This window comes from Schistocerca nitens, chromosome 3 (genome assembly GCF_023898315.1).
Source record: "Schistocerca nitens isolate TAMUIC-IGC-003100 chromosome 3, iqSchNite1.1, whole genome shotgun sequence".
Taxonomy (NCBI): domain Eukaryota; kingdom Metazoa; phylum Arthropoda; class Insecta; order Orthoptera; family Acrididae; genus Schistocerca; species Schistocerca nitens.
In genome coordinates, this window is record NC_064616.1 from 645,195,169 (window position 1) to 645,221,814 (window position 26,646).

Here is a 26,646-nt window from a genome sequence, read left to right on the forward strand (position 1 = left end):
TGGACTTGAATTGACGTCTGCATTTTCACTCTGCGAGTGAGTGACATGCTCAGAATTTGGTGGTCTGTCATTTTTGCAGTTTTAAAGATAACTGCACATTTTTTTGGTTACAAACTAACTTTTGCATGAAAATTTCAAATATGAGATTCATTTTACTCTACTGATAAAGCTCTTGATATGCCAGGCATGGTTACACTTACCCCAACTTTTTCCCATGTGGGGCAAATGTAACCAACAGGCTGGGGCAAATGTAACCAGGGGGGTTACACTTGCCCCAAACAAACTTACCGGAACAGATTTATTTATTTAAGCCGTAACCTTGTTTTTGCTATCACACTAGATCAACTAAACTGGCCTTCCTGTACATATGGATACCAGAATACCTGATGTGCTGGATTTGTAGGCCTACTAAGTTTGTGTGAGATATATTTTATTTTTTATTTAAGTCTACTATATTTTTAAACAACATTTCCTTTTATAAAATATGACACAGTCCGACAGTGTAGTCCCACTGGTAAAACAAAGAAGAAAAGGATTGCACCAGGAGCTGAAGTTACCACTTTTCAAGATGCCATCTATAAAGAAAAAGATTTCAGAGGAAACGAGAATAATAAGAAGAAAGCAAAACAAAAAAGCATTATCGACATAAAAAAGGGTGTGGTAATGAAAAGTAAATCTTCCAAACAAAGTGCTGTTACTTTATCCGAAATGGCATTTTGGAATGTTGTGGAAAAAAATCCCTGATAGATCATGTGGGTAACAAGAAAAAAAGACGAAGTTGAATCAACAAGTGAAGAAAGTGAAACTGAAGGAGGCCTATCTTTAATAAGTGGTGATGAAGAAAATGGGGGCCTAATAACACTGGCCAATCTCAGGAAAGAAATGATAAACTGTGAAGAAGAAAAAAGAGGCAAACTTTTTTGAAGCCAAAGATAAAATTACAGTTGGAAACTATGTTCTGGTAGCGTTTGCAACAAAATGTAAGAAAGTTCATTTTATTGGCCAAGTTACCAAAATTAGTGATTTAGGAGATCCAGAAGTGATTTTCCTCAGATGCAAAAATAAGATAAAGCGTGGCACTACATTCTACTGGCCTGATAGAAGAGATGAGACGGAAGTTCCATCCTCTGATGTCATTTCAGTGCTGCCTGAGCCTACTTTGAGTCACAGGGGAGACCTGACATTAGGTGTTACATTTGATTCATACAACATTCAGTGACTAAATAATAGTTAGGGCCTAAGTGTGAATATAATAAGTTGAATTAGGGCAGTTTAGCGTTAAACACAAATTGCCAACAACTTTAGTTCAATTACCATGAAAAATAATAGAAAGTGAACTTATAAAGTGAATTTTTCTTTTCTCTTGATACTAGATATTTTATTATTTTTGTTAAATTGCCTACTAAAGAAAAAATATTACTTTTGTAGAATTGAAACTAATAAATTACTGGACTAAAACAAAAATAAATCATCTATGAAGCATTCTGTTTCAGTGTTTTATGGTTTAGGCTAACACTTATTGTTTAGTTTAGCTAACATTTTCTGTGTATTTCATAATATACAAAGAGGCGTGTGCAAAAAAGTTCATATCTTGAGTAAAATTTAAGATATTTTAATAACTTAAAAATCCTCAAATCCAGTAAAAATTGGGTAATCAGGTCACTTACCCCAAGTCTCTTTTACAATGCTGTGTATGGGTACAACGGTGCGGGGTTACACTTGCCCCGAACCATGGGGCAAGTGTAACCTCACAACACAAAATTTTGAAAACAATTAATTGACCATATAATTTCTTTTTTCAAAAACAAAATGTAGATTGTTTAAAAGACAATAAGTCAAACTTTAAGCATGAGAAGTTTCAAAATCATATCTTCAATAACAAGTTGGCAATTTGGTGTCAAAGTTGAACTATGCCAAAATGTGGTTACACTTACCCCACTTCACCCTACCCATTTTTCTTTTTCTGTCTCTTTCTTTAGGTTACTTCATATTGTGGTTTCATTGATTGCCAAGGTTATTGTTTGGTTGATTTTTGCATTAGTATTTGTTTTGGTTTATCTCCATTATTAGGATAGTCATATTTAGTTCATCTACACCCAAAGCCACCCTGATCCCTGCACTTGTCCCGTTAGTTTCTTGTTATTTCTGTAATGAAATATTTTTTGTTGTATTTGTGTAGGTTCACATGTGTAATGCGTGACATGGTCACCACATTGTACAAGCTTTAAATAGAGGTATCCACCATCTTGATGATGTCATGGGTAAAACGTGACGAGAGGTACCATAATCTTCAGTATTCCCCATTTTGTGTTTTATAAATTTAATGTTTCACATAAAAATTATAGCTCTCCCGGATTCTGTCAACTAATCTAAGTCCATCGTTTGCTTTACATGCAATTTAAACTCTGTCATTTCATATTCCCACACATTTTTAATGCCACATATTTGTAAAGTAACAGTTTCTAAATGTTAATCATGAATAGTTTAACTCTGATTAAGACCATTTTTTATTTGCTGTTTGTCACATGTTACTACCGTGTTACCACATTGGATGTCAAGGTTCTTACAAGACCAAGCATGCTGTGAATAGAGGGAGAACAAAGTTTTGGCCACTGTGACCAGTAGTATTTAAATGGGCTGCCAGCAGAGCTTGATAATGAATTAGACATGTACACAACACTATCCTGACACTGTGAACTTAACTGATACGTTGTTACAAAGCACTGGCATTTGCAGGTGACATTCAGACTTTCAGATTGGTGGAATTAGGTTATGTGGCATTAAATTTCAAATATCAAGTACTTTTAATCAATCTATATTCATTAATAAACAAAAATAATCAATTTTTGATGACCTAATGTAACTGGACAGATAAAAAGTCTATTCACAAAGTGGCAGCAGGAGAAAAAACATACAGAAATCTGGGAGCTTTCTGAGCCAGTTGCCTTTTATTCTGGAAGAAGGGCTGAAGGGGAAGAAAGAGGGGTGAAGGCAAAGGACTGGTGAGGTTTAGGAAATGTGGAGAGTTTGAAGAAGACTCCCAGAATCGCAGGTCAGGGAGATTTATTGCATGATGGGATGTTAAGTTTACTCTAACCCAAGATTCTAGGCAGTTAACAAGAACTGTATTCTGACAATATCCAACTGTGTAATCAATAATAAGCATAAAATGAAAGATTGCATGAAATGATATTTAGCAAAATTTGTTTTAATCATAATATTAAAGAAAAACATATGCAAATATGAGGGTTGGAACTTTAATAGTGGCAACTATTTATTTACAGCTTGTACAAAATAGATGTGTGTTTCAAAGTTTTACTGACCGTCAAATAGTTCAAATGGCTCTGCGCACTATGGGACTTAACATCTGAGGTCATCAGTCCCCTAGAACTTAGAACTACTTAAACCTAACTAACCTAAGGACATCACACACATTCATGCCCGAGGCAAGATTCGAACCTGCGACCGTAGCAGTCGCGCAGTTCCAGACTGAAGCGCCTAGAACCGCTCGGCCATCCCCTTCAAGTAGTCACCAGCATTGTATATAACCAGTTGCCAGCGATGTGGAAGTCGTAGGATACTCTTAGCAGTGCCAGTTGTGTTGACAGTTCGAGCAGTGTAGTCTATTGCCCGACAAATTTGTAGCAGTTCTGAAGCAATGCCGTGAAGTGTTTCCTTCAGTTTAGAAATCAAGGGTTTACGTCAGGGGAGTGCAGTAGGTGGTATAGCACTTAAGCAGCCCCATCAGTCAAACAAATCAGTAACAGCTTGCACTGTACATGCATGAGCATTGTCCTGCAAAATGATGGTCAGGTCCTGCAGAACGTGTCATCACTTCTGTCTCTATGCTGTTCATTTTTGAAATACAACCTATGACTAGCTTTGAGACACAAGTGATGACACTTTCTGCAGGACTTTACCATCATTTTGCAGGGCAATGCTCACACATGTACAGTGCAAGCTGTTACTGATTTGTTTGACTGATGGAGCTGCTAAGTGCTATACCACCTACTCCACTCCCCTGACTGAGTTCAACTCGATTTCTAAACTGAAGGAAATACTTCACGGCATTTGCTTCAGAGCTGCTTCAAATTCGTCGGGCAATACACCGTGCCGCTCAAACCGTCTACACAACTGGCAATGCTAAGAGTATCCTATGACTTCCACATCACTGGCAACGGGTTATACACAATGCTTGTGACTAGTTTGAAGGTCAGTAAAACTTTGAAACATGTTGTTGTTGTGGTCTTCAGTTCTGAGACTGGTTTGATGCAGCTCTCCATGCTACTCTATCCTGTGCAAGCTTCTTCATCTCCCAGTACCTACTGCAACCTACATCCTTCTGAATCTGCTTGGTGTATTCATCTCTTGGTCTCCCTCTACGATTTTTACCCTCCACGCTGCCCTCCAATACTAAATTGGTGATCCTTTGATGCCTCAGAACATGTCCTACCAACCGATCCCTTCTTCTAGTCAAGTTGTGCCACAAACTTCTCTTCTCCCAAATCAACACCTCCTCATTAGTTATGTGATCTACCCATCTAATCTTCTGCATTCTTCTGTAGCACCACATTTCGAAAGCTTCTATTCTCTTCTTGTCTAAACTATTTATCGTCCATGTTTCACTTCCATACATGGCTACACTCCATACAAATACTTTCGGAAACGACTTCCTGACACTTAAATCTATACTCGATGTTAAAAAATTTCTCTTCTTCAGAAACGCTTTCCTTGCCATTGCCAGTCTACATTTTATATCCTCTATACTTCGACCATCATCAGTTATTTTGCTCCCCAAATAGCAAAACTCCTTTACTACTTTAAGTGTCTCATTTCCTAACCTAATTCCCTCAGCATTACCCGAGTTAACTCGACTACATTCCATTATCCTCGTTTTGCTTTTGTTGATGTTCATCTTATATCACTAAATATAAAAACAACACATTAATGGGCCTAATGGATGAATGGTTAAGGACCAGATCTGCATCATCAGAAAGTCATTATCAAATGTGTACTTCAAAAGGACTTGCAAAATAAACATTAAGAAGCTGTATGGTGTATTTGACAGCCAACACATTGCTGTGACCTGTGTTCATCACCTCTGCATAGCAACTTAATGATCTACTCAGGCTAGTAAACATATGCCATAAATAACCAAAACGCAGCAAGTTCTATGAAAACTTTTGTTTTACCACTTGTGAGAAACAAATCTGTGTAGCTGCAGCCATACCCAACAGCAGAGCACTAACCACTTTTTAAGACTTAATGTGATACTTATGAATTAACACATGGAAAACGAAAAATTGTAACTGGAAGAAGGAAGGTCAAAGTATAACACCATGTAAATGAGGTTGCCGAGACAGTGCCCCATCTCTGACTGGACACAGAGCAAGGCTGAAATCAGCCATAGCTTTTCCAAACTACTATCTCAACAGCCACATTAATGGATCTAGTTATCTCACAGAAACTCTAGACATGGCAGATATTTAATCTCCACTCCAGTTGAACGACAGTCCAGTATGCAAACCACTACACCACAAAATCGTCATTAATCAAATCTGACCCTAAATAAAGTGTTTCATTTCAGATGTATAAATAAGTCTTATGACAACTTCAACCTGACACTGGTTTCGGAAATACGGAAGCGTCCGATCCCGCCCGTCTGCTTTGACCCATGACGTCACAAATATGGCGGAAACAAAAACAAACACACACAATTTCCACAAGAAGCCTAATGACACTAACAGGACAAGCGCGGGAAATGGGGTGTTTTGGGTGGGGGGCAAACTAAATGTAAACAAATTTAGACGCCTTGCGTAGCTACAACGTGTAAGTGAAGACAGCCATGCATGAATACCCACCCAGCTCCCCAGGGGTCGTAACCCCTGCAACCCATAGAAGATAAAGATGCTTCAGTAGCTGATTAGTGTTTTTTGTCTTTAAAAAAGAAATCTCACATGATAGAACGAACAGATCAGAAAGATAAATATAATAAACTAAAACAGAAATTGGAGGAAACAGATAATCAAAGTAAGTAATAAGTGTTAAAAAAAAAAAAAACCTCACGAGATAGAACGAACAGATCAGAAAAGTAAATAAAATAAGATAAAACAGAACTGGAGACAGCCACACTCAAACTCCGCGCCGTCATGACGTCACACACAACAACACCCTTACGTCACGGGTCAAAGCCGACGCGTGGGATCGGACGCTTCTGTCGACCCCTGGTTTCTCCTCCATTACATCTTCTAAATAAATATCAAATATTTTACTGTTGAAGTCAGTTCCTGCACAAATGACATTCTGAACACTGTTAGAATGCTAGGATTATATGTTCTTTCCTACCCACCTGAGAAACATCTCACTCCAGTTATAAGCTGACTACAGTTTAATGTGATGTTCAGATCCCAATGCTAAATTTTTGCCCTCATCCCTCCGCACACAAACAATTTAAGCCTATTTTAAGTGATAAGTGTCACCTTAACTGACAATAAAAGTCAAATAATTAAACAGAGGTGTCATCACAAACAACTAAACTTTTAGTCCCCCACTTAACAGCTAAATGGAAAAAAAAACAGCAGGCCAAGTCATTAATGAGGATATACAATAATTTTTTTTTTTTTTAGAAAAATATAGCATATCTGAGCACATGTTCCAGTTCACAGAGAATAAAATTAATAGCAATCTCAGACTTTTCTCATGCAGCACAGAATTAGGAGTCCAAGAGGAATATTTGAAACTAGTGGACATGTTTGAGCAGTGACTTAATGTTATTGGCTGCTGTAGCATCACAGCCTGGTGCATATTTTTTACAGTTTGGTTGTGAATTGATGAAGCCAACAAATATTCGAGCAGAAAACCTGGATGTGGTGAGAGAGTGTCCTGTAGCTTAGCCTGTATGGAAAGAGTCACCACTAAAATGTTACAGTTGTGTCTGCAATTTACCATGTTCCTATGTCACTGATCAAAGCCCATGATCTACTGAATGTTCTTTATCCTACTTTTCTACAATTAAATACTGTCTGAAGAAAAGGTGCAAAAATATTCAATCATATATTCGTACGATTCTGAAGTAGTGCAGTGTCTGGCAGCACAGTTTAAACACACAAATTAAGTACAGCAGGTGCCATAATGCAGTTCCTTTGCGGTGAACACCAGGGAAATGCAGCCAATCTACAGAGGTGATTGTTTGCAAAACATTCATGCAACCCACCTTACAATATTGATGTGTGTGAGACCTGTATCACATGGGTTAGAACAGGCGATGCCAAATAGATACAAAGATGAGCAGCACAAATTGCCACACATTTTTTGACCCAAGGGAGAGAGTCACGAAGATGCTTGAAGAACTGGACAGGCATACGTTTGAAGAGACAGTTAAGCTATCCCATGAAAGCCTACTTAGAATGTTCCTAAACTATCCCAAAGCTGAATTTCCAAGAAAATGGTTTGTACATGGCTGAATTACATTAATCAAATTTTGTTGTAGAAGCACGACTTAAAATTAAAATAACCAGTTTGATAATGTCAGGCACATAGCAACGTTTTCTGAGTGAAAAGAACTTTCATTTGTAAACCGGCATTTACCACAACCTCATTCCTTGATCAGTACTTGAAGCATCTTGCGTAACCATTGTCAAACACAATCATAACAATCAGAAAACTGACATCAGACGACTGAGGATGTGGTACAGCTACAAAATACCAAAGGAAACAAAAGTACAACACGAGTCACACGATATGAAAAACGTAATCATAAATACCAAAACGATACAAATTCCAACAGCCAAGCATTAACTCGCCGGGATTTCGGTGGATGCAAAGGGCAAACTACGACGAACACTTAGAAAGCACCTGAGTACTGCTGAAAACATTACCACTATACACACAAGAATCAAAGCAAATGCACTGGCAAGTAACGTATTACATTCCATGACAGAAATACAGAGGTTTTCCTGTTACACACGTAAGATAGGGCAAGCGACCAAAAACAGGCTACGACAGAAAACTTCAATAGAGTCAGCATATCAAAATATGAAGATCCACTGTATCACAATTAGTGTGTGTGTGTACTTTTAAGATCACATTATAGCCTTACCCATCAAAATTCTCATCTGCTTCTTCCCAAAGAGTCTTGTCAAAACACTTGATATTGTCAGTCCCATGATTGTAATGATATATTAAAATCGAACTCTTATTCCGTAAATACTGTTACACAGTACTTATCCTTTAACACTTGTGCAGCATTAAAGCCAAGAATTAACAAACACGTGCCACGTCAAGTTGAAACTACAAATCTGTTGTCGTTAACGTCATCGGCTTCAAAGAGCTTGCACTGTTTGAGAAAAATTTGTTGCCCAACCCACAAGGTGCTGGCCGACTCAAAGACTATAAGTAAAAGATACAGCGCAATTGAAACACTTCCAATGTGCAACTGAACTGGCGCTTCTTAAGTGGCGACAGAGGAACTACTTAGAGCAAGATTCCATTGTCGTTGCTCCAGTGATGCAACTTCTCGCCATTTCACTAAAAATTAATAGCGTTTAAATTTTCTGACACCACGAGCCTTTGCAGCTAATAAGTGGCGTCGCTGTAAATTCTTACGCTTTCAGAATGCTTTTCCATTTCTTATGTCAGTATTCCGAAATAATGTAACGCAAGAGAAATAAGTATTTAATCTGTAATTACTGTACACGTGAACAATCCTTAAAAGTGAGATAATATGTTTATGAAACCATTCCAGCAATTTTGACAAGACAATAACAAAGCATACTTTTACATAAGTATTCCTTTTTCTGTAAATAGTTTACAAAATTGCAGACTACTATGAGCTTTGTCATCCCTCCTAAGCTAGGTTCACACACGCAACAAAAGTGTCACACAGCTAGTGACATACTGCAGTTGCATGAGTGACCCCGCAGTTACCAGTGCCGCAACTTAAAGAGACGCCACTTTTGTTATGCCACAGTTAAAGGTCAGGATTTCATTATAATTTCTCTGAATTTTAAGTTGTACCCGGCAGCAGATATAGACTCAGACCACAATTCTGTGGTGATGAAGAGCAGGCTGAAGAACCTCTCAAATGTCTGAGGTGGATTTTTCACTCCAAACAGCGTTCTCTTAAACTGATAGTGCCCTTATGGTACCGAAAATGCTGTCTTCCGCCAGTCTTTGGGAACAATTTCCAATTGATGGTAACCGCTCCTCAAATCCATAGTCAAAAAGTGCCAATAATGTCCCAAGTTACGCAACAAAAGTGTGGCACAGCTAGTGGCATACTGCAGTTGCATGAGTGACCCCGCGGTTTCCAGTGCCGCAACTTAAAGAGGCGCCACTTTTGTTATGCCACAGCTTAAGGTCTGGATTTCATTATAATTTCTCTGGGTTGTAAGGTGTACCCGGCAGCAGATATAGACTAAGACCACAATTCAGTGGTGATGAAGAGCAGACTGAAGTTTAAGGTAATATTCAGCAAGAATCAACAGCTTGCTCAAAGAAATCTGATACAGAAATACTAAGGAACGATGAGATCTGCTGGAAGTTCTGTAAGGCTATAGATACAGCAATAAGGAATAGCCCAGTAAGCAGTACAGTTGAAGAGGAATGGGCATCTATAAAAAGAGCAATCACAGTAGCTGGAAAGGAAAACATAGGAACATAGAAGGTAGCTGCAAAGAAGCCATGGGAAACAGAAGAAATACTTCAGTTAATCGACGAAAAAAAGAGTTACAAAAATGCTCAGGTATATTCAGGAATACAGAAATATAAGTCACTGAGGAATGAAATAAACAGGAAGTGCAGGGAAGCTAATATTAAATGGCTGCAGGAATAATGTGAAGAAATCGAAAAAGAAATGATTCTCAGAAGGACTGACTCAGCATATTGGAAAGTAAAAATAAAATTCTGTGAAATCAGAAGCATGGGTGATTTACCTTAAGGGTGCAATGGGAATTCCACTGTTAAATGCGGAGGAGAGTGCGGATATGTGGAAAAGTTACATTGAAGACCTCTATCAGGGGTAAGATTTGTTTGATGTGATAGAAGAAGAAACAGGAGTCGATTTAGAAGAGATAGGGGATCGAGTATTAGAAACAGAATTTAAGAAACCTTTGGAGGACTTAAGATAAAATAAGGCAGAAGGGATAGACAACATTCCATCAGAATTTCTAAAATCGTTGGGGGAAGTGGCAACAAAACGACTATTCATGTTGGTGCATAGAATGTATGAGTCTGGCGACATACCAGCTGACTTTCGAAAAAATATCATCCACCCAATTCCAAAGACTGCAGGAGTTGACAAGTGCGAGAATTATGGCACAATCAGCTTAACAGCTCATGCTTCCAAGTTGCTGACAAGAATAATATACAGAAGAATGTAAAAGAAAATTGAGGATCTTTTAGATGATGATTAGTTTGGCTTTAGGAAAGGTAAAGGCATCAGAGAGGCAATTCTGACGTTGCTGTTGATAATGGAAGCAAGACTAAAGAAAAACATGACATATTCATAGGTTTTGTAAACCTCGAAAACGCGTTTGACAATGTTAAATGGTACAAGATGTTCGAAATTCTGAGAAAAATAGGGTAAGCTATAAGGAGAGACGGGTAATATACAATACATAGAAGAGCCAAGAGGGAATAATAACAGTGGACGGCCAAGAACTAAGTGCTCGGATTAGAAAGGATGTAAGACAGGCATGTAGTCTTTCGCCCCTACTGTTTAATCTGTACATCGAATAAGCAATGATGGAAATAAAAAACAGGTTCAGGAATGGGATTAAAATTAAAGAGGAAAAGATGTCAATGATATGTTTAGCTGGTGACATTGCTATCCTCAGTGAAAGCGAGGAAGAATTATCTGACCTGCTGAATGGAATGCACAATCTAATGAGTAGAGAATATGGATTGCGGGTAAATCGAAGAAATACGACAGTAATGAGAAGTAACAGAAATGGGAACAGCGAGAAAATTGACATCAGGATTGATGGTCACAAAGTAGATGAAGTTAAGGAATTCTGCTACCTAGGCAGCAAAATAACCAATGATGGATGGGGCAAGGAGGACATCAAAAGGAGACTAACATTGGCAAAAAGGGCATTCCTGGTCAATGGAAGTCTACTAGTATCAAACATAGGCCTTAATTTGAGGAAGAAATTTCTGAGAATGTACGTTTGGAGCACAGCGTTCTACGGTAGTGAAATATGGACTGTGGGAAAACCGGAACAGAAGAGAATCGAAGCATTTGAGATGTGGTACTGCAGAGGAGTGTTAATAATTATGTGGGCTGACAAGGTACGAGATGAGAAGGTTCTACGCAGAATAGGAGAGAAAAGTAATATATGGAGGACATTGACAAGGAGAAGGGACATGATGATATGACATCTATTAAGACACCAGGGAATGACTTCCATGGTACTTGGAGGGAATTGTAAAGGGCAAAAAACTGCAGAGGAAGGCAGAAATTGGAATACATCCAGCAAATAATTGAGGACATAGGTTGCAAGTGCTACTCTGAGATGAAGAGGATGGCACAGGAGAGGAATTTGTGATGGGTCACATCAAACCAGTTAGAAGACCAGGGTCTCTCAGCCATTCTCCTATTTGCTGTTCTGTACCCTCCATGATCAGATAACATTAGATCATGTGCATCCTTTAGAATCTACTCCTTAAACTTTACTGGTATTAGTATGCATAGCCCTAGCCTCGTTTCCTTGCACAGCAATTTCTCAAATGTGGGAAATTGCTATTGCATCATGTGCTGGTTACAGTCAGTATCAGCACTCTGTGCTGCCTGCCACTCTGCAAGACCATGACCTGGAACTTTCAACCCTACTACCTTCCTGCTTAATGCATCTGCACTCCTGTGCTTCTTCCCTGGCTTGTGAGGTACTTTGTAGTCGAATTCGTTAAGTCTCGGGGCCCATCTTGTCAGCCTGCTAGACGTGTCCTTCAGTTGCAACAATCACTTCAAAGCAGAGTGGTCGGTCAGTACTCGAAATATTTCTCTTGAAAGATAAGACCTAAAACACGTGGCACAGTAAATGAGGCTCAGCGTCTCTCTCTCTGTTACTGACTAGTTTTTCCATGCTGCATTCAGCTGTCTCGATGTGTCAACTACAGGATGCTTTTCACCGTTAATCTCCTGGCTTAAAACACATTTGAAAGCGTGATTAGATGTGTCACATGAAACGATAAACTCCTTCTGAAAGTCTGGCAATACTAGAACTACGCTGGATGTCAAAACTCTGTTTAATTCTTCACACAAACCTGACACTCTTCTGTCCATGTGAACTGAAACTAATCCTTAGCAACAGCTTGAGTGGTAATGTTATGTTACGAAATCCTTTCACGAATTTTCTGTAGTACTTTGAGATCCCAAAAACGATTGCAAGTCTTTAATCGACATAGGCACTGGGAACTCTCACACAGATTGCACTCTTCTTACTCCATCTTTACTATGTTGCCCTTTTCTAATGCAAAAGGCATTTCTCTGTGCTCAATGTCAGAGGTGCAGCCCTCAATCTCTTAAGCACTTCCTTCATACATTGTCACTACTGTTCCACGCCTTTTGAGAAAGCAATGATATTGTCTAAGCGAACTGTACACTTGCAAGGTTTGAGACCTCTCAAAGCACTATCCAGTAACCTCTGAAATGTTTGAGGTGGATTTTTTCACTCCAGACAGCATTCTCTTGAACCAATAGTGCCCCCATGGTACCGAAAATGCTGTCATCCGCCAGTCTTTGGGAACAATTTCCAATTGATGGTAACCACTCCTCAAATCCATAGTCAAAAAGTGCCAATAATGTCCTAAGTTACCAATGGTCGCAGTAGCTTTAGGGATGGGGTATGCATCCATTATGGTTTTGCTGTGCAGGTGACGGTAATTACAGTAGAACCATGCCTATATTTTTTTGTTACAACCATGATTCCTGCACACTATGGAATACTGTTCTCTTCTATTATTTCATCATCTAACTGCTGATTAATAACATCTTCCACAATCAGCTGCAAATGTATAGGCATGCAATATGGTTTCTGATACACGAGTGCTTTGTCCCCTGTTGGTTTTGGTGTTGAGTCACGAGTGTTGCTGGCAAGGTACCCAATAGGAAAAATATATCCTCAACTTCAAACAGCATTTCTTCCTTCCGCTTTCTCTCTATTCGTTTTGGATGTTCCACTTTCCTACATAATGCAGTCATAATGGCAGCTCTTGGTTGCTTGCAGCTCACACTCCTTCTGCACCACTCATCCAGAATGTCCAAACTCACTTTTAACACAAAAAGTCAGTCAACAGATGTGATTCACTTCATGAGAGAATCTTCAGTGGTAACGGTGTAAGTATTATGAGTAGTAATATGTATTTTGATTATTATAGACATAAAAAAGGTTTTCTTAAGACTAAGGGGATTCCAGCAATGGCTTCATGCCATGGGGCGTATTGAAATTTTTCTGTGCTCTCTACTTGCTACATTGTATCTGTCTACAGAAGTGGTAATATGCAGCTCAGAAACACAACTACTTCTACCACTTTTTGCTTAGAGACAATAGATCACACAACTTTAAATACTCAAGACACAGTAGTTAAGTAGCATCAAATAGCATCTTGTTGTGACATAAGAATTGTGACAAAGAAATGAATACGAATACCAAATAGAATCAACACCAGTACGTAAGTTGTTGATGACAGTGGGGGACTATAACATAAAAAAAGGCAGAAACAAAAGAATGAGTCTCCAGTGGAAACTTTAAGTTTGATGCCAGAACTGACAGGATCATACTATAGCACATTTTTTAAAAAAATGTTCAAATGTGTGTGAATTCCTAAGGGACCAAACTACTGAGGTCATCGGTCCTTAGACGTACACACTCCTTACACTAACTTGTGCTAAGAACAACACACACACCCATGCCTGAGGAAGGACTCGAACCTCCGGCTGGAGGGCCGCGCAATCCGTGACAGGGCACCTCTAACCACGCGGCCACTCCGCATGGCCAATTTTTTTTTAAAACTGTGCGTTTGCTTTAACATACTTTATTCAGCAAAAAATGCATTGTACAGGATTAGGCAATCCCAAATCACGTAAAATTCTACAAAACTAGTATGGTTCAAATGGCTCTGAGCACTATGGGACTTAACTTCTGAGGTCATCAGTCCCCTAGAACTTAGAACTACTTAAACCTAACTAACCTAAGGACATCACACACATCCATGCCTGAGGCAGGATTCGAACCTGCGACCGTAGGGGTCGGGCGGTTCCAGACTGAAGCACCTAGAACCACTCAGCCGCTTCGGCGGGCTGAGAACTAGTATGATATGCCTTTAAGTGGATGTGAGAATATAGGAGGGTAATCCCAAAAGTAAGATCTCCTATGTTTTTATAAATACATAGACCTGTTTATTTCTACAATGGTTAACATCAGTTTACGGCTTGAACATTTAGCTATTTTTCGACATAATCACCATTTCTGTCGATGTATTTTTTGTAGATGCTGTGGCAGTTTTTGTATACCCATGTCACACCATCTCGCCGCCATGCTGTTCAGAAAGTTATGAATCTCTTCTTTCACCTCGTCGTCGGAGCTGAATCGCTTTCTGGCCAAATGCTCCTTTAACCTAAGGAACAGGTGATAGTCACTGGGCGCCAAGTCAGGACTATAGGGTGGCTGGGTGATTATGTTCCACTGAAACTGTTGCAGGAGAGCAACGGTTTGCCGAGCGATGTGTGGACGAGCGTTGTCATGGAGAATGTGTACACCCTTGCTCAACACTCCTCCGGTTCTGAATTGGCCGTTTGAGTTTTTTCAGAGTCTCACAGTACCTGTCAGCGTTAATTGTGGCCCCAGTGGGCACAAAGTCGACCAACAATACTCCTTTCCAGTCCCAAAAAACGGTTGTCATGACATTAACAGCAGACTGTGTTTGTTTGAATTTCTGCGGCTTTGGAGAAGGGGGATGCCGCCACTGGCGTGACTGTTGCTTGGTCTCAGGTGTAAAGTGGTATGCCCATGTTTCGTCACCTAAGACAATTGAGTCCAGAAAGTTGTCCTGTTAGGCTGCAAGGTGGTGAAGAAATGTGCGGGTAGCATCAACTTGTTGCCGCATGTGGTCCTCAGTCAGCATGCGTGGCACCCATCTTGCGCACACTTTCCGGTAGTTCAATGTTTCCGTTAAAATTCTGTGAGCGGTGCTTCGGGAAGCCTCAGGAAACAACGTGCAGAGATCATCCAGAGTGATCCGCGATCTTCACGCATGCTTTGCTCAACCTTCAACACTGTCTCCTCAGAAATTGACGGTCTCCCGCTCCTTTGTTCGTCGTGAATTTCGGTTCGACCAGCTGCAAACTCTCTACACCACTTACGAGCATTTTTGACATCCATGCACGACTCACCATACACTTCCACCAAATGGAGATGGATTTCAATCGGCGCAGTGCCCTTTGCGTTCAGAAACCGAATAACTGCGCGCAATTCGCACTTGACGGTAACATCCTACGGGAGCTCCATTCCCAACGGCTGCCAAGCCAAGACTGAGCGCCTCAGCGTGGCGTGCGCATGTTTACTCACAGCGCGTGAAGCATTCTTCATAACAGTGCGACCAACTGCCACACAAACAGTGTTCTGTACTTATAAAAAAATAGGAGACCTTACTTTAAGGATTACCATCGTATAATGAACAGCTATTTAGAGAAAATATTGAAAATAATAAGAGTATGGGAAACAGATGCTGTCATTAGTACTCTATGTATAGTCATCCCAAGACTGTCAGTTTTAATCTGGACGTCACTGGAACAGCAGCAACAGCATCAGGAAATTTAGAGGATATTGCAGATTTCCTGCACGGAATAACAACCTGCAGTTGCGGCCTAGTTTTTTTCCAAATGTTCGGCACCCAGCGCTATTTTCGGCAACATACGGCGCTATTTGGGGTTCCGTGTCTAATTTTTATGAAGACACATTTCATTAATATTTCATTGGTTTCCCTGCACTTTTTAAGAAAAGATGTGTAAATATGGCTTTCATTACTGTTCTCCCCCATATTAGGAAGATACACGTAAATATTGGTTTCGTGACTAATTTTACCGATTTTTAAGACAACACACATAAATATGCGTTTCGCTGCTGTTTTATACATTTTCAGGGAACACACATAAAAAATATGTGGCTTTAAATATTTAATTTTTTTTCTAGCACTCTACAAATGGCTACATTTTGTCAGAAAGAAACACGTTAAAATATCTATCAAACAATCATTCCTTCATGGTAATCTAACAAACTACATTGATGTTCAGCGATAAACAATTTTTATTTAACAACAAAATGTGCACGAAGCCTGAGTTTCGCTTAATATGAACTTATCCTCACCACTTTTTGTGTATTACACAACTACCAGATCCTCTAATGCTATATGATTATACTGGATTTTGTAAAAACGAAAAAAAAGGTGGAATGTTTCTACAAAGAAATGCTCCATATTTATGCCGCTACCACCAGGATAAAAATAGTCGATCTGCATACTGTACTAAAAAATATTAACTTTCAGTACTTCATTCAATGTCTCCAATTGCACCGCATTGCATGCTCCAAAGTGCTTGTCTCGATGCCTGGAGGCTGTGGAAAGAGGGCTATCATTACTTCTTTATTTAAATCTGAAAAAAAATGTGACAGGGCCTCTCCCCCATCTGCACGCTGCCGAAGGCGGCTTGCCCTCTACGGCAAGAAAAAGGAATTAAGGTGAGATAGTGTTAATACTTTCATCCTTCTTTACCTCCTCTGCATTACTGCAGATGACGTGTCACTGAGCACATTTGTACTGTGCATGCAGTACACGTGAGGTGCCTAGTTGTTTTCACTGCCCTGTGTGTAATACGTAAGTTCTTGTACACTTCAGTAACCTGCTGTCTTCATGATGATGATGTCTCCAGCGAAGAAAACAGCACGCAGGTCGTGCATTCTTTTTCTTGAGGCTGAAATTAACTTCGCAAGGTACTGCTGCTACGAATAAACTATAACTCATTTGGGATGCCACTGGCGTTTTTATTGATATAGACACGAGAAACTATTCTTGATCACAACGTATTGAAAATATCTTTCCACAGTCATTATATCTGGCTAAAATAACATGAAATACATCCTGCCACAGACAACATGTCTGTCTACTGGAACCGTCAGAACTGGAGAATAAAATTACATGAATCAAATACTACTATTACAGACAACATGTCTGTACATAGCGACGGTCGGAACTGTAGTAAATAAAATTTCATGAAACAAATACTGCTATAACAGACAACATGTCTGTCTACTGGAACGGTCAGAACTGGAGAGCCGGACTGCCCGAGACACTTTGCGCGCCAAGCCTGCAGGGCGTGACCCGAACGCCACCGAAGTGCATCGGCAGTAATATCGTCAGTCTTTTGTTTTAGTAATACTTTGATTTTAATAATTTTGAAATGACTGATTGATAGCTGGTTGTTGAGAGATGTTTATTTAAAAAAAGTGAAGTAATTTGGATGACAGGTTTAATTAATAATAGCAACTAAAGTTTAACGTTTTGGCGCCCTTCCGCCGAACACAGCAGCCAATCACTGAGCAGCAGCATCATGCAGGCGGTCTTTCTCACGGGAATGGTACCGAGTCTAACATCTGTCACCGATACCTCATCCCACATTGTGTCATCTCTATGCTTCTTGTATCTCCACTGCCCTGGGAATAGCTCCCTGGAGCCTAATATGATGGCTGAATAAGCCAGAAATATTACACCTCGCAAGTGGATAAACAAAACATTCCGAATGCAGAGCTTGAGCTCTCTTTGCCAGCGACTGTGCCTCTCCACTCCACCCCTCCCTCATCCCATCCCCCACCCAGCGCACAGACGACAGCCAGCTTCTATGAGCGATGAGCATATCTCGATTAAAAAACCGGTAATGCACCTCCTTCCCACTAGCCCTGCATATTTGAACAGATCGCATACGCGAATTTGCACCCCTCCTAGTCGCTTCTATTGCGATCTGCATTTCCGTTGGTGCTTACTGCAGTCGTGATTTTAACAATTTCTGTTCGATTAATGATGTATTACCTCGTCACCTGTACTTCCCTACGCTCATCTCTACTTTCCAATCTCACTTTCACATGCATTGTTTCTTTGCTGATTAGTTGGTCAACATTTTTAAAGCCACACGTTTCCTGCTCTAGACCTTCACAAAGTGCTCACATGTTTGCGGAAAATTCTTCACTTCGCGACCCCGTACAGTAATGATATACTGACATGTTTTCCATAGAAGTGTCACTATCCAGTGATAATAATGTCTGTTTTTATTCGCTTCCAGCAGTGCACTGTGTTCGTTTCCTAGTTTCTGTTCACTATTATGAACATTTCCGCCTTTACTTTATATGTCATATATTTCACCATGATTACACAACGCTGATACAGCATATAATTGACCACAAGTACTCCTTATCAGACGATAACGCTGTAGCAAACGATACCTAGGATCATGAACAAAACCAAAAATAAATGAAGCGAAAAATATTTTCTAGGAAAACCGAAATCTAACGCTGGCCTCAACACTACATATGTGTGGTACAAGTCGTTGCTCAAGCTACCAATCAACAGTTCTCCTATTACTAGACGTACTAGATGTACATTAACCTAACATATAGCCTACTGATCTCCAAAAATAAACAATAAGTTCATTTCTAAAAACTCTTCCTCATATGTAGCCAAGCACATTCTTGACAATAACAGGTGGAATAGGCACAACATTTACAAGTTTCACAGAATTCGGGTATAGACTGGTTACAAGGTGCGCTATAACTTCCATCATCTTTATTTTGAAATGTATATCCTGAAAGCTGTAGTTTTTAATGAATTGTCAGCAACCATCAGTGAAATCAGATTTTCTAATCACTGTTATAAAGTTGTTCGTAAGTATTGGGATTAGGCTGGTTCCACCTCAAAGTACCGTTATCCAAGATGGCGGTGGTGACGTCAATCAAGATGGCGGATTTTGGCGGGAAGTTTTAACTTTGGTGGGAAAGTGCCACACCCCACTCGCCCAGAAAAAAATTGCGTGAAGTTCAAATTCCAATATGATAATGCGTCAAACCCCAGTTATCTCTACAACTGGCTTAGTTCATATCGTGGCCACCAGAGGACGCTACCGTGACGTCGGCTGATGGCACAATATCATCTGCTCTCTCTCGCATCGCACCACCAGCCCGTGGGCGACCAACCGCTTACATCAAACACCCTCAGCCGCCACCTCCATACACAAGCCATACATAGCCTTCTGTAAATATGCTAACTAAACTAACACCCACATCACGCATCTGACCTATCAATTACGTAAGTACTTAATTCCATTTCAATTTTAATCATATTCAATAAGTCAATTTAAAATTTCAATATTCAATTATCAAATGAGAAGTTCGACATATTCCTGCTTTCAGCCCGGTGTTCATTTATGACATAGCACCCCCCCCCCCACACACACACACCTCACCACTAGAATGCTGCACTCCTATTGGCTGCTGCATTAGTCATGTTATTCAACTTCATTGAACCTAGGAGTTGGAATCAATTTTCATCAATGCCACACACACCTGAACTTGGAATAAAATAGTTAAACTCTCCACCATAATCCTCAACCTAGCACCACACCCTCTTACTGACCCATGTTGATGGGCTAATGTGTACTAACTTGCACTAATGTGCACTAACCTGTACTAACGTGTACTAAAGTGCACAGCACATGACTTTATCCAAGATGGTGGAGCGAAATGACGGGAAAACAGGTCTGAACACAAGTCTTTATTTTGCAGGCCGTGTCTCCACGACGAGGTTTACTGTCCAACTGACATAGTACACATTACTGCCATCAGATCGTACTGTCATCCCTTCTATGACCTAATCCCAGATTGTGGTCTGTAGGGGCGAGAATTATGCTAAAATCACTCAGGCTGCTCTACGTTGCTGGGGAGAGTAAGGAAGGAGTCCACTGTATTTACTTACGAACGTATTTTTTAGAGATTTAATATATTTATCACACTGAGGCAAAACACTCTCCATCTTATCCTTGTGCTCACAATACACACTCTACAGACACACAAACAAATCCTAATTCACGCAAATAATTTAATTACAGACATTCACACTCCTTCTAAATAATTCAACAGGTATGTCTAGACATGCTCAGCGGCGGCATCTCATTTATACTTCATTTCTGAGAAATTCCTATCCAATTACGTGTTCACCTAGACACAAGTGCTGCCGTGATAGGGCGGGAGCGCCGCCGCAAGCTGCCCCCGAACGCAGGCGAAAGTTGGGTCTATACAGTGTTCCTTATACTCACGTTACAGAACTCTAAGGCGCAGCCCCATACTCGAGACACCTGACGCCAGCATTGTCTTATATATATATATATATATATATATATGAGAATTTAAATGAAAAGAAATAAATCAGTTTATATTTGGAAATTTATTTTAACATTGATCATTGAAATTTCAGCATATTAAACTTGATTCATAACTAAACTGGTGCCTTATTTAGGATTGTGAAAATGTGAGTTTGTAATGTTACGGAACACATCAAATATGGAGCCACGATTGGGAGACTGCATATAACACTGCATTCATAAAATAACACACAAAGAACGTTGAAACATGTGCAAGAGGAAATTAACCACAACCAACCGATTCAATTTTCACCCAAAGAAGCTACGTTCGTAGCGCAATCCTGTCCGTCATGTAATTACCACACACTGGTATACTAAATTCATACTAACTCTCTGTGAAATCTTCCCGAAAAGAATAGCTGAGGGCAACTTTCATGATGACACCATATGCTTCGCGTGGTCAACTTGGTTTACACAAAGAGTGTAACTCCACAGTAATTTTGATAATTAAAATAAATTAGATCGAAAAGCAATTTACAAAAGAAAAACCTCGAACTTGTTACTATCGTCTTACTATCAACCTGATGGGTCAAACAGTTGTATAAGCACGTGGTACTGGTCTCACAAAGTACACCTCACGCGGGTTGAACATAAAGAAATGTTGCTGTACTGAAAAATATTGTCAAGACGAGACGTTATAATCTCACGCACATTCGCATTTAAGATTGATGATCTTAGTTAGAGTTACTGATCAACACGTGCCCACTTTACTCACAAAGTAGTGACAAAGCAACTACCGGAAGATATTCTGAACTTCACACTAGAATTACACTGCGTTACAATTTAAGATAACATTACATATTTTAAAGCTAAACCTGACATAAAGGTGATTAAATTTTCAGTTAGGCTGAACGTAAGAAATCAATTGTCCTACGGACTTAGCAGACACGCGCTTAGCCGCAGATCTTACCACTTCAGACGCTCGCCGCGGACAGACTGACCTGGGCTCCTACCGAGCGTGCTTAACAGATACAAACGGATGTGACCAGAGAGGCTGTTTCCTATACCAACATAACAAGAAACGGACAGGACCATACTAAGAATAGAAACCTCTCTGCTTTTAGAAAGCATAGCTACCTGTTCCGATGTTGGTCCTACTGTTCTCTAGCAGACAGGCTTGTCTGCTACTATCAAGCATGCAACTAGAAATACATTCGCTCATTCATCCTCTCACACAGAAGGGAAGGGGGATGACAGTATCTTATCATATACAGTATATAAAAGAAAGCGGATGTAGATTCCGTATGAGACTGTGTGACATGAATTACATATAAACTGTGTTTTATAGTGTAGTAGTGTGACGAATCGTTCTTGTTTATGTGTAAAAGTTTCACTGCTCAGTCTCCTCCCAGATAGTCAAAAACACCACAGTAAATTTAGAAGAGGAATTTATGCCGTAAATGACAACAGATTTAAGAAATTAACATGAAAGGAATCCAACAGAGACCTTTCATAACCCCAACGCTCCGGGAAAAGACTGTGCAGGGAATTTTCTGGCCATGCTAGGACATTCCCAAGGAGGCTTCTCACACCCAACTTAAACCAAAAATGTAAAGAAAAGGGAAAAGGACACGAGCTACTTGCTAAAACACAATAATTTCAACACATCTTTAGAATCTACCAATTTCAATGAGAAAAAAACACAATCTGTGACATCTACAGGGTTATTACAAATGATTGAAGCGATTTCACAGCTCTACAATAACTTTATTATTTGAGATATTTTCAAAATGCTTTGCACACACACACAAAAAATCAAAAAGTTTTTTTAGGCATTCACAAATGTTCGATATGTGCCCCTTTAGTGATTCGGCAGACATCAAGCCGATAATCAAGTTCCTCCCACACTCGGCGCAGCATGTCCCCATCAATGAGTTCGAAAGCATCGTTGATGCGAGCTCATGTTCTGGCACGTTTCTTGGTAGAGGAGGGTTAAACAATGAATCTTTCACATAACCCCACAGTAAGAAATCGCATGGGGTTCAGTAGGGAGAGCGCGGATGCCATGACATGAAATGCTGATCATGATCTCCACCACGACCGATCCATCGGTTTTCCGATCTCCTGTTTAAGAAATGCCGAACATCATGATGGAAGTGCGGTGGAGCACCATCCTGTTGAAAGATGAAGTCGGCGCTGTCGGTCTCCAGTTGTGGCATGAGCCAATTTTCCGCGGGCTACGCGTGAAACTTGCCCGCACGCGTTCAACCGTTTCTTCGCTCACTGCAGGCCGACCCGTTGATTTCCCCTTACAGAGGCATCCAGAAGCTTTAAACTGCGCATACCATCGCCGAATGGAGTTATCAGTTGGTGGATCTTTGTTGAACTTCGTCCAGAAGTGTCGTTGCACTGTTATGACTGACTGATGTGAGTGCATTTCAAGCACGACATACGCTTCCTCGGGTCCTGTCGCCATTTTGTCTCACTGCGCTCTCAAGCGCTCTGACGCAGAAACCTGAAGTGCGGCTTCAGCCGAACAAAACTTTATGAGTTTTTCTACGTATATGTAGTGTGTCGTGACCATATGTCAATGAATGGAGCTACAGTGAATTTATGAAATCGCTTCAATCATTTGTAATAGCCCTGTATTTTAAAGATAGTGTAGACCTAATTCGGTCAGCAAGTAAAAACAATGGTTCCTGTGTCATTAATATGAAAACAATTTCTGGTTGTTACCCTTATGGAGTTCACCAGTATTTGCTCATTGCAAGAGCCAACTGATCACAGGAAAATTTATGACTGTTTATTAACAAGTAAAATTTATGAAAATAGCAAAGGTGCCAGAGCAATTTAAAAAAAATGAAAATAACATCAGCATTATAAAGCAGAACATTACAATGCACAATCCGCAAAATAAAAAAAAATATGTTAAGAGAAAAAATCATGTTTTACAAAGTGGTTATCGCAAAAAATTCTATATCTTATAAAACTAATAATTTGTAGAATTAAAATAACTTTGTGGCACTAATTTAATCACTCTACTATATTTCAGTTAGTTAGCAAACAATGATCACTGTGTCATTATACTGAAATTACAATTAATTATGTGATTGTTACCCTTATGGGGTTCCTCACTATAAATATGCCCCATGCAAACGCTAATCGATCACAGTCCAATGAGAATGAATAGCTATCTGACTGATAAACGAAGCAATGCCACAGGAATGAATTTACGAAACAAAATATCACAAATCTAATACATCACACAAGAACAAATATTGATCAATAAAACAGCTCTGAAAGTACAATAGTCAACGTCTAAAAAAAAAACACCAATAAATAAAACACCTGCAAAATACAAGAGTCAAAGTCTAAAAAAAACAATAAATACAACAACTGCAAAATACAAGAGTCAGTCTAATAAACACCAATAAATCGAACCCCTGCAAAATACACGAGTCAAAGTTTCTCTGATTGAAACACACGTATATGCATTGGACTAGGAACTGTATAATCACTGTTCACTGACACACTCAGTAGTACCACTGTTCCGGAGGCACAATATAAGGGAAAGGGGGGGGGGGTTCGTCGCCGCAGCTGTCAGTAGGGTTTTTTGTCCATCTGTTGCGTGAAATCCCGCCGTCTCTGCCCTCTCATGAAGTTTCTCTTGGTGGCCCGTGTCACATACATCTCGATTTGGTTCCATGTTTGTGTTGTCAAATTCGTGCGGTATCCTCGTTTGACACGCCTGATTGATATTCCTGGGCGAGGATGACACTTAATGGCTCTTCTTTGTGACACCCTTAGCTGCCAGAGAACATCGAACCATGATTTACTGTCTCTTGACAGTGGGCATCCGCCAGGAAATGTTGATAGGCGTCGTTAAAATCTGCCATTTTCTCTGGGCAGTAGTGTCAAAAGGCTCCACGCCCCTTGTGTTGTCAAATTCTTGAGTTATCCTCAATTGGTTCGTCGGTTTGATATTCCTGGGCAAGGATGACACTTAGTGGCTCTTCTTTGTGTCACTTGACAAATGGGCTTCCACCAGGAAATGTTGATAGGCGTCGTTGACAGTACCTGTCAAACGGCTCCACGCCCCTTCATCCCCTGTCTTCTGTCGTTTCACCGCGGCCGTCTCGTCACGGTCGCGTGCGTGTGGTGCGTTGCCAGCAGATGGATTTCCGCGTGGTCGACCGCTCGGCCATCTCAGGTCATCGCTCCACGAAGGGTCGCACTGGTGCGGCCGGCCATTAGCCCCGCAGCTCTTCTTTTGTTGGCGAGCGTGCTCCAGAAGTGGCCCGTCTGACAGTGTGTCCTGCTGGGAAACCTGCCTGTTTACAACTAGTCCTCCTCCTCGCTGTTGCCGCTGTCTCGTAAGAATTTAGCCGGTTCGTATTCACGTTCTCAACTGCATTCACAGAAATTGTTCAACATAGTTATGTGATTACAAAATGTCATACATAATACCGCTTAGTATTGTCTCTCACAATTTTTAAGAACAAAAGTGAGAATTATTCTTTCTTTTTTGCAAATAAAAAAGTTAAATGAATCGACAATATAAAAATAAAAGTTAATTGACTTGACAATATAAAAAAATAAAAGTGAAATGAATTGACAATATAATACGTAAATCCACATCACTAATGTGGTTCACTTGCGTTTTCATAAATCAAATGCTACTTATTAATTCACTAAAATGAATAGGATTATGCCTTGTGCAAGTATATGTCAGGGCAGCATAGGGTTCACATGTTATTTACACACACACACACACACGCACACCTGTTGTCTATACTACAAGCTAACTACCCATAAACATGTGTTACTCAATATTCTACTTCAATCCACTACTAGTTAATCCAACAAGCTACTTCAATGCAACTTCAACACAGTGTTTATACCACTACAACATTGTTCTAATTCGTCCTCTTCTTGACGCTCGCGGCATATGTCTTGTCACATGATAAATGTGGAGAAACTTTCCTTAAACGTACATAGTAAAAAGAACAATAGTTATTTGCAACGCCAAAACATTTATACCAGTTGACACACCTGATAAGAGACTCGCAATTATACATTTATCATACTCATACGTTTATAAATAAAACAGTAAGACAATTTCATCTAAAATTACGTTATCACAAGAATTAATCACGCAGATGACTCTGAGAAGGGTAAAAATATTTTCATCCTACAGGTTATATTACATTTTCTTACCCATTTTGCTCCAATTTCGTTCCATCTTTAAGTTACCTTTCGCTTCCAAATCAGTTATTTCGCCTGTGGTGGTTATTCTGGATTCATTTCTCATGAATGGCAAAATTGTGGTCTCCTCTATTCTGTAAAACAGTTTCATCTTAACATCTCTACTCCTCACTGTCCTCTCTATATACCCTATGAACTCATTTGCCATGTCGCTCATTTGTTCCGATTGGGCGCCTTCTGCGCTGATCATTTGTCATTGCCGATTTTGGTCATTTCCATTTGCTGGATTATGTCTAGGGTTGGCCGGCCGAATTCCAATATCATGTGGTGCTCCGCCTACAATCCTATTCCCACCGTGTTCATCGCAGTATCGATTCTGGTTGCCGTACCTGTTGCGTTCACGATCTTGTCCACGTCCTCGATCATTTCCGTTGTTCCACCTGTGTTCGCGACTGTTACCCCAGTTTCTATACGGGCGGTCCCGATTATTGTTCCGTTCGTGTCGCGACGAGCAGTCACGCCGTTGATTAGTACTACGGCCACGACTGCGATCGCACTGCTGTGCCCCGTAATAATGTTGTGCCTGATTAGGCGGGCATTCTGCTGTATTACATTCCAACTCTTGGAGAAGTGTCTTAAACGTTTCCACGTCCTCTTTGCATCGTCCCGCAAGAATGACGTGGCGCAAGTGCATCGGCAATTTGGTGATGCATATCCTAATTAATTCCACAGGCCCGTATGGGTCGTATAGAAATTGATTTGCCTGCAGCATGTGGTCGAATAGGCGTGATGGGCTGCCGAAACCAGACTGGTTCAAATTTGCAGCATAATTATGCCATGCTTGACCCTATCTTGTGCCGCTTCCGACCAATAGGCGGACAGAAAGGGTTGTCGAAACTCCCGAGTGGAATTGCTGTGACGCGCTGCCAACCTCATGAGAATCGCCGGTTCGCCTTCCAAATAGCCACACATATATTCTATCTTATGTGAACTTGCCCAGTCAGGGGGAAGACAGAACTCAAATTGCTCGAGCCATGGATGTA

At 40.2% G+C, this 26,646-nt stretch overlaps 1 protein-coding gene across 1 annotated transcript in view; it reads right to left on the reverse strand.

The window, feature by feature from the left end:
- Positions 1-8,357, reverse strand: part of LOC126248598 (ADP-ribosylation factor 2) — a 46,261-nt gene extending 37,904 nt beyond the window's left edge. Inside the window, exon 1 of the mRNA XM_049949725.1 lies at positions 8,099-8,357. Coding sequence (XP_049805682.1) covers positions 8,099-8,165 — 67 coding nt within the window. The 5' untranslated portion in view covers positions 8,166-8,357. The remainder of the gene's footprint in view (positions 1-8,098) is intronic.
- Between the last annotated feature and the right edge of the window lie 18,289 nt (positions 8,358-26,646).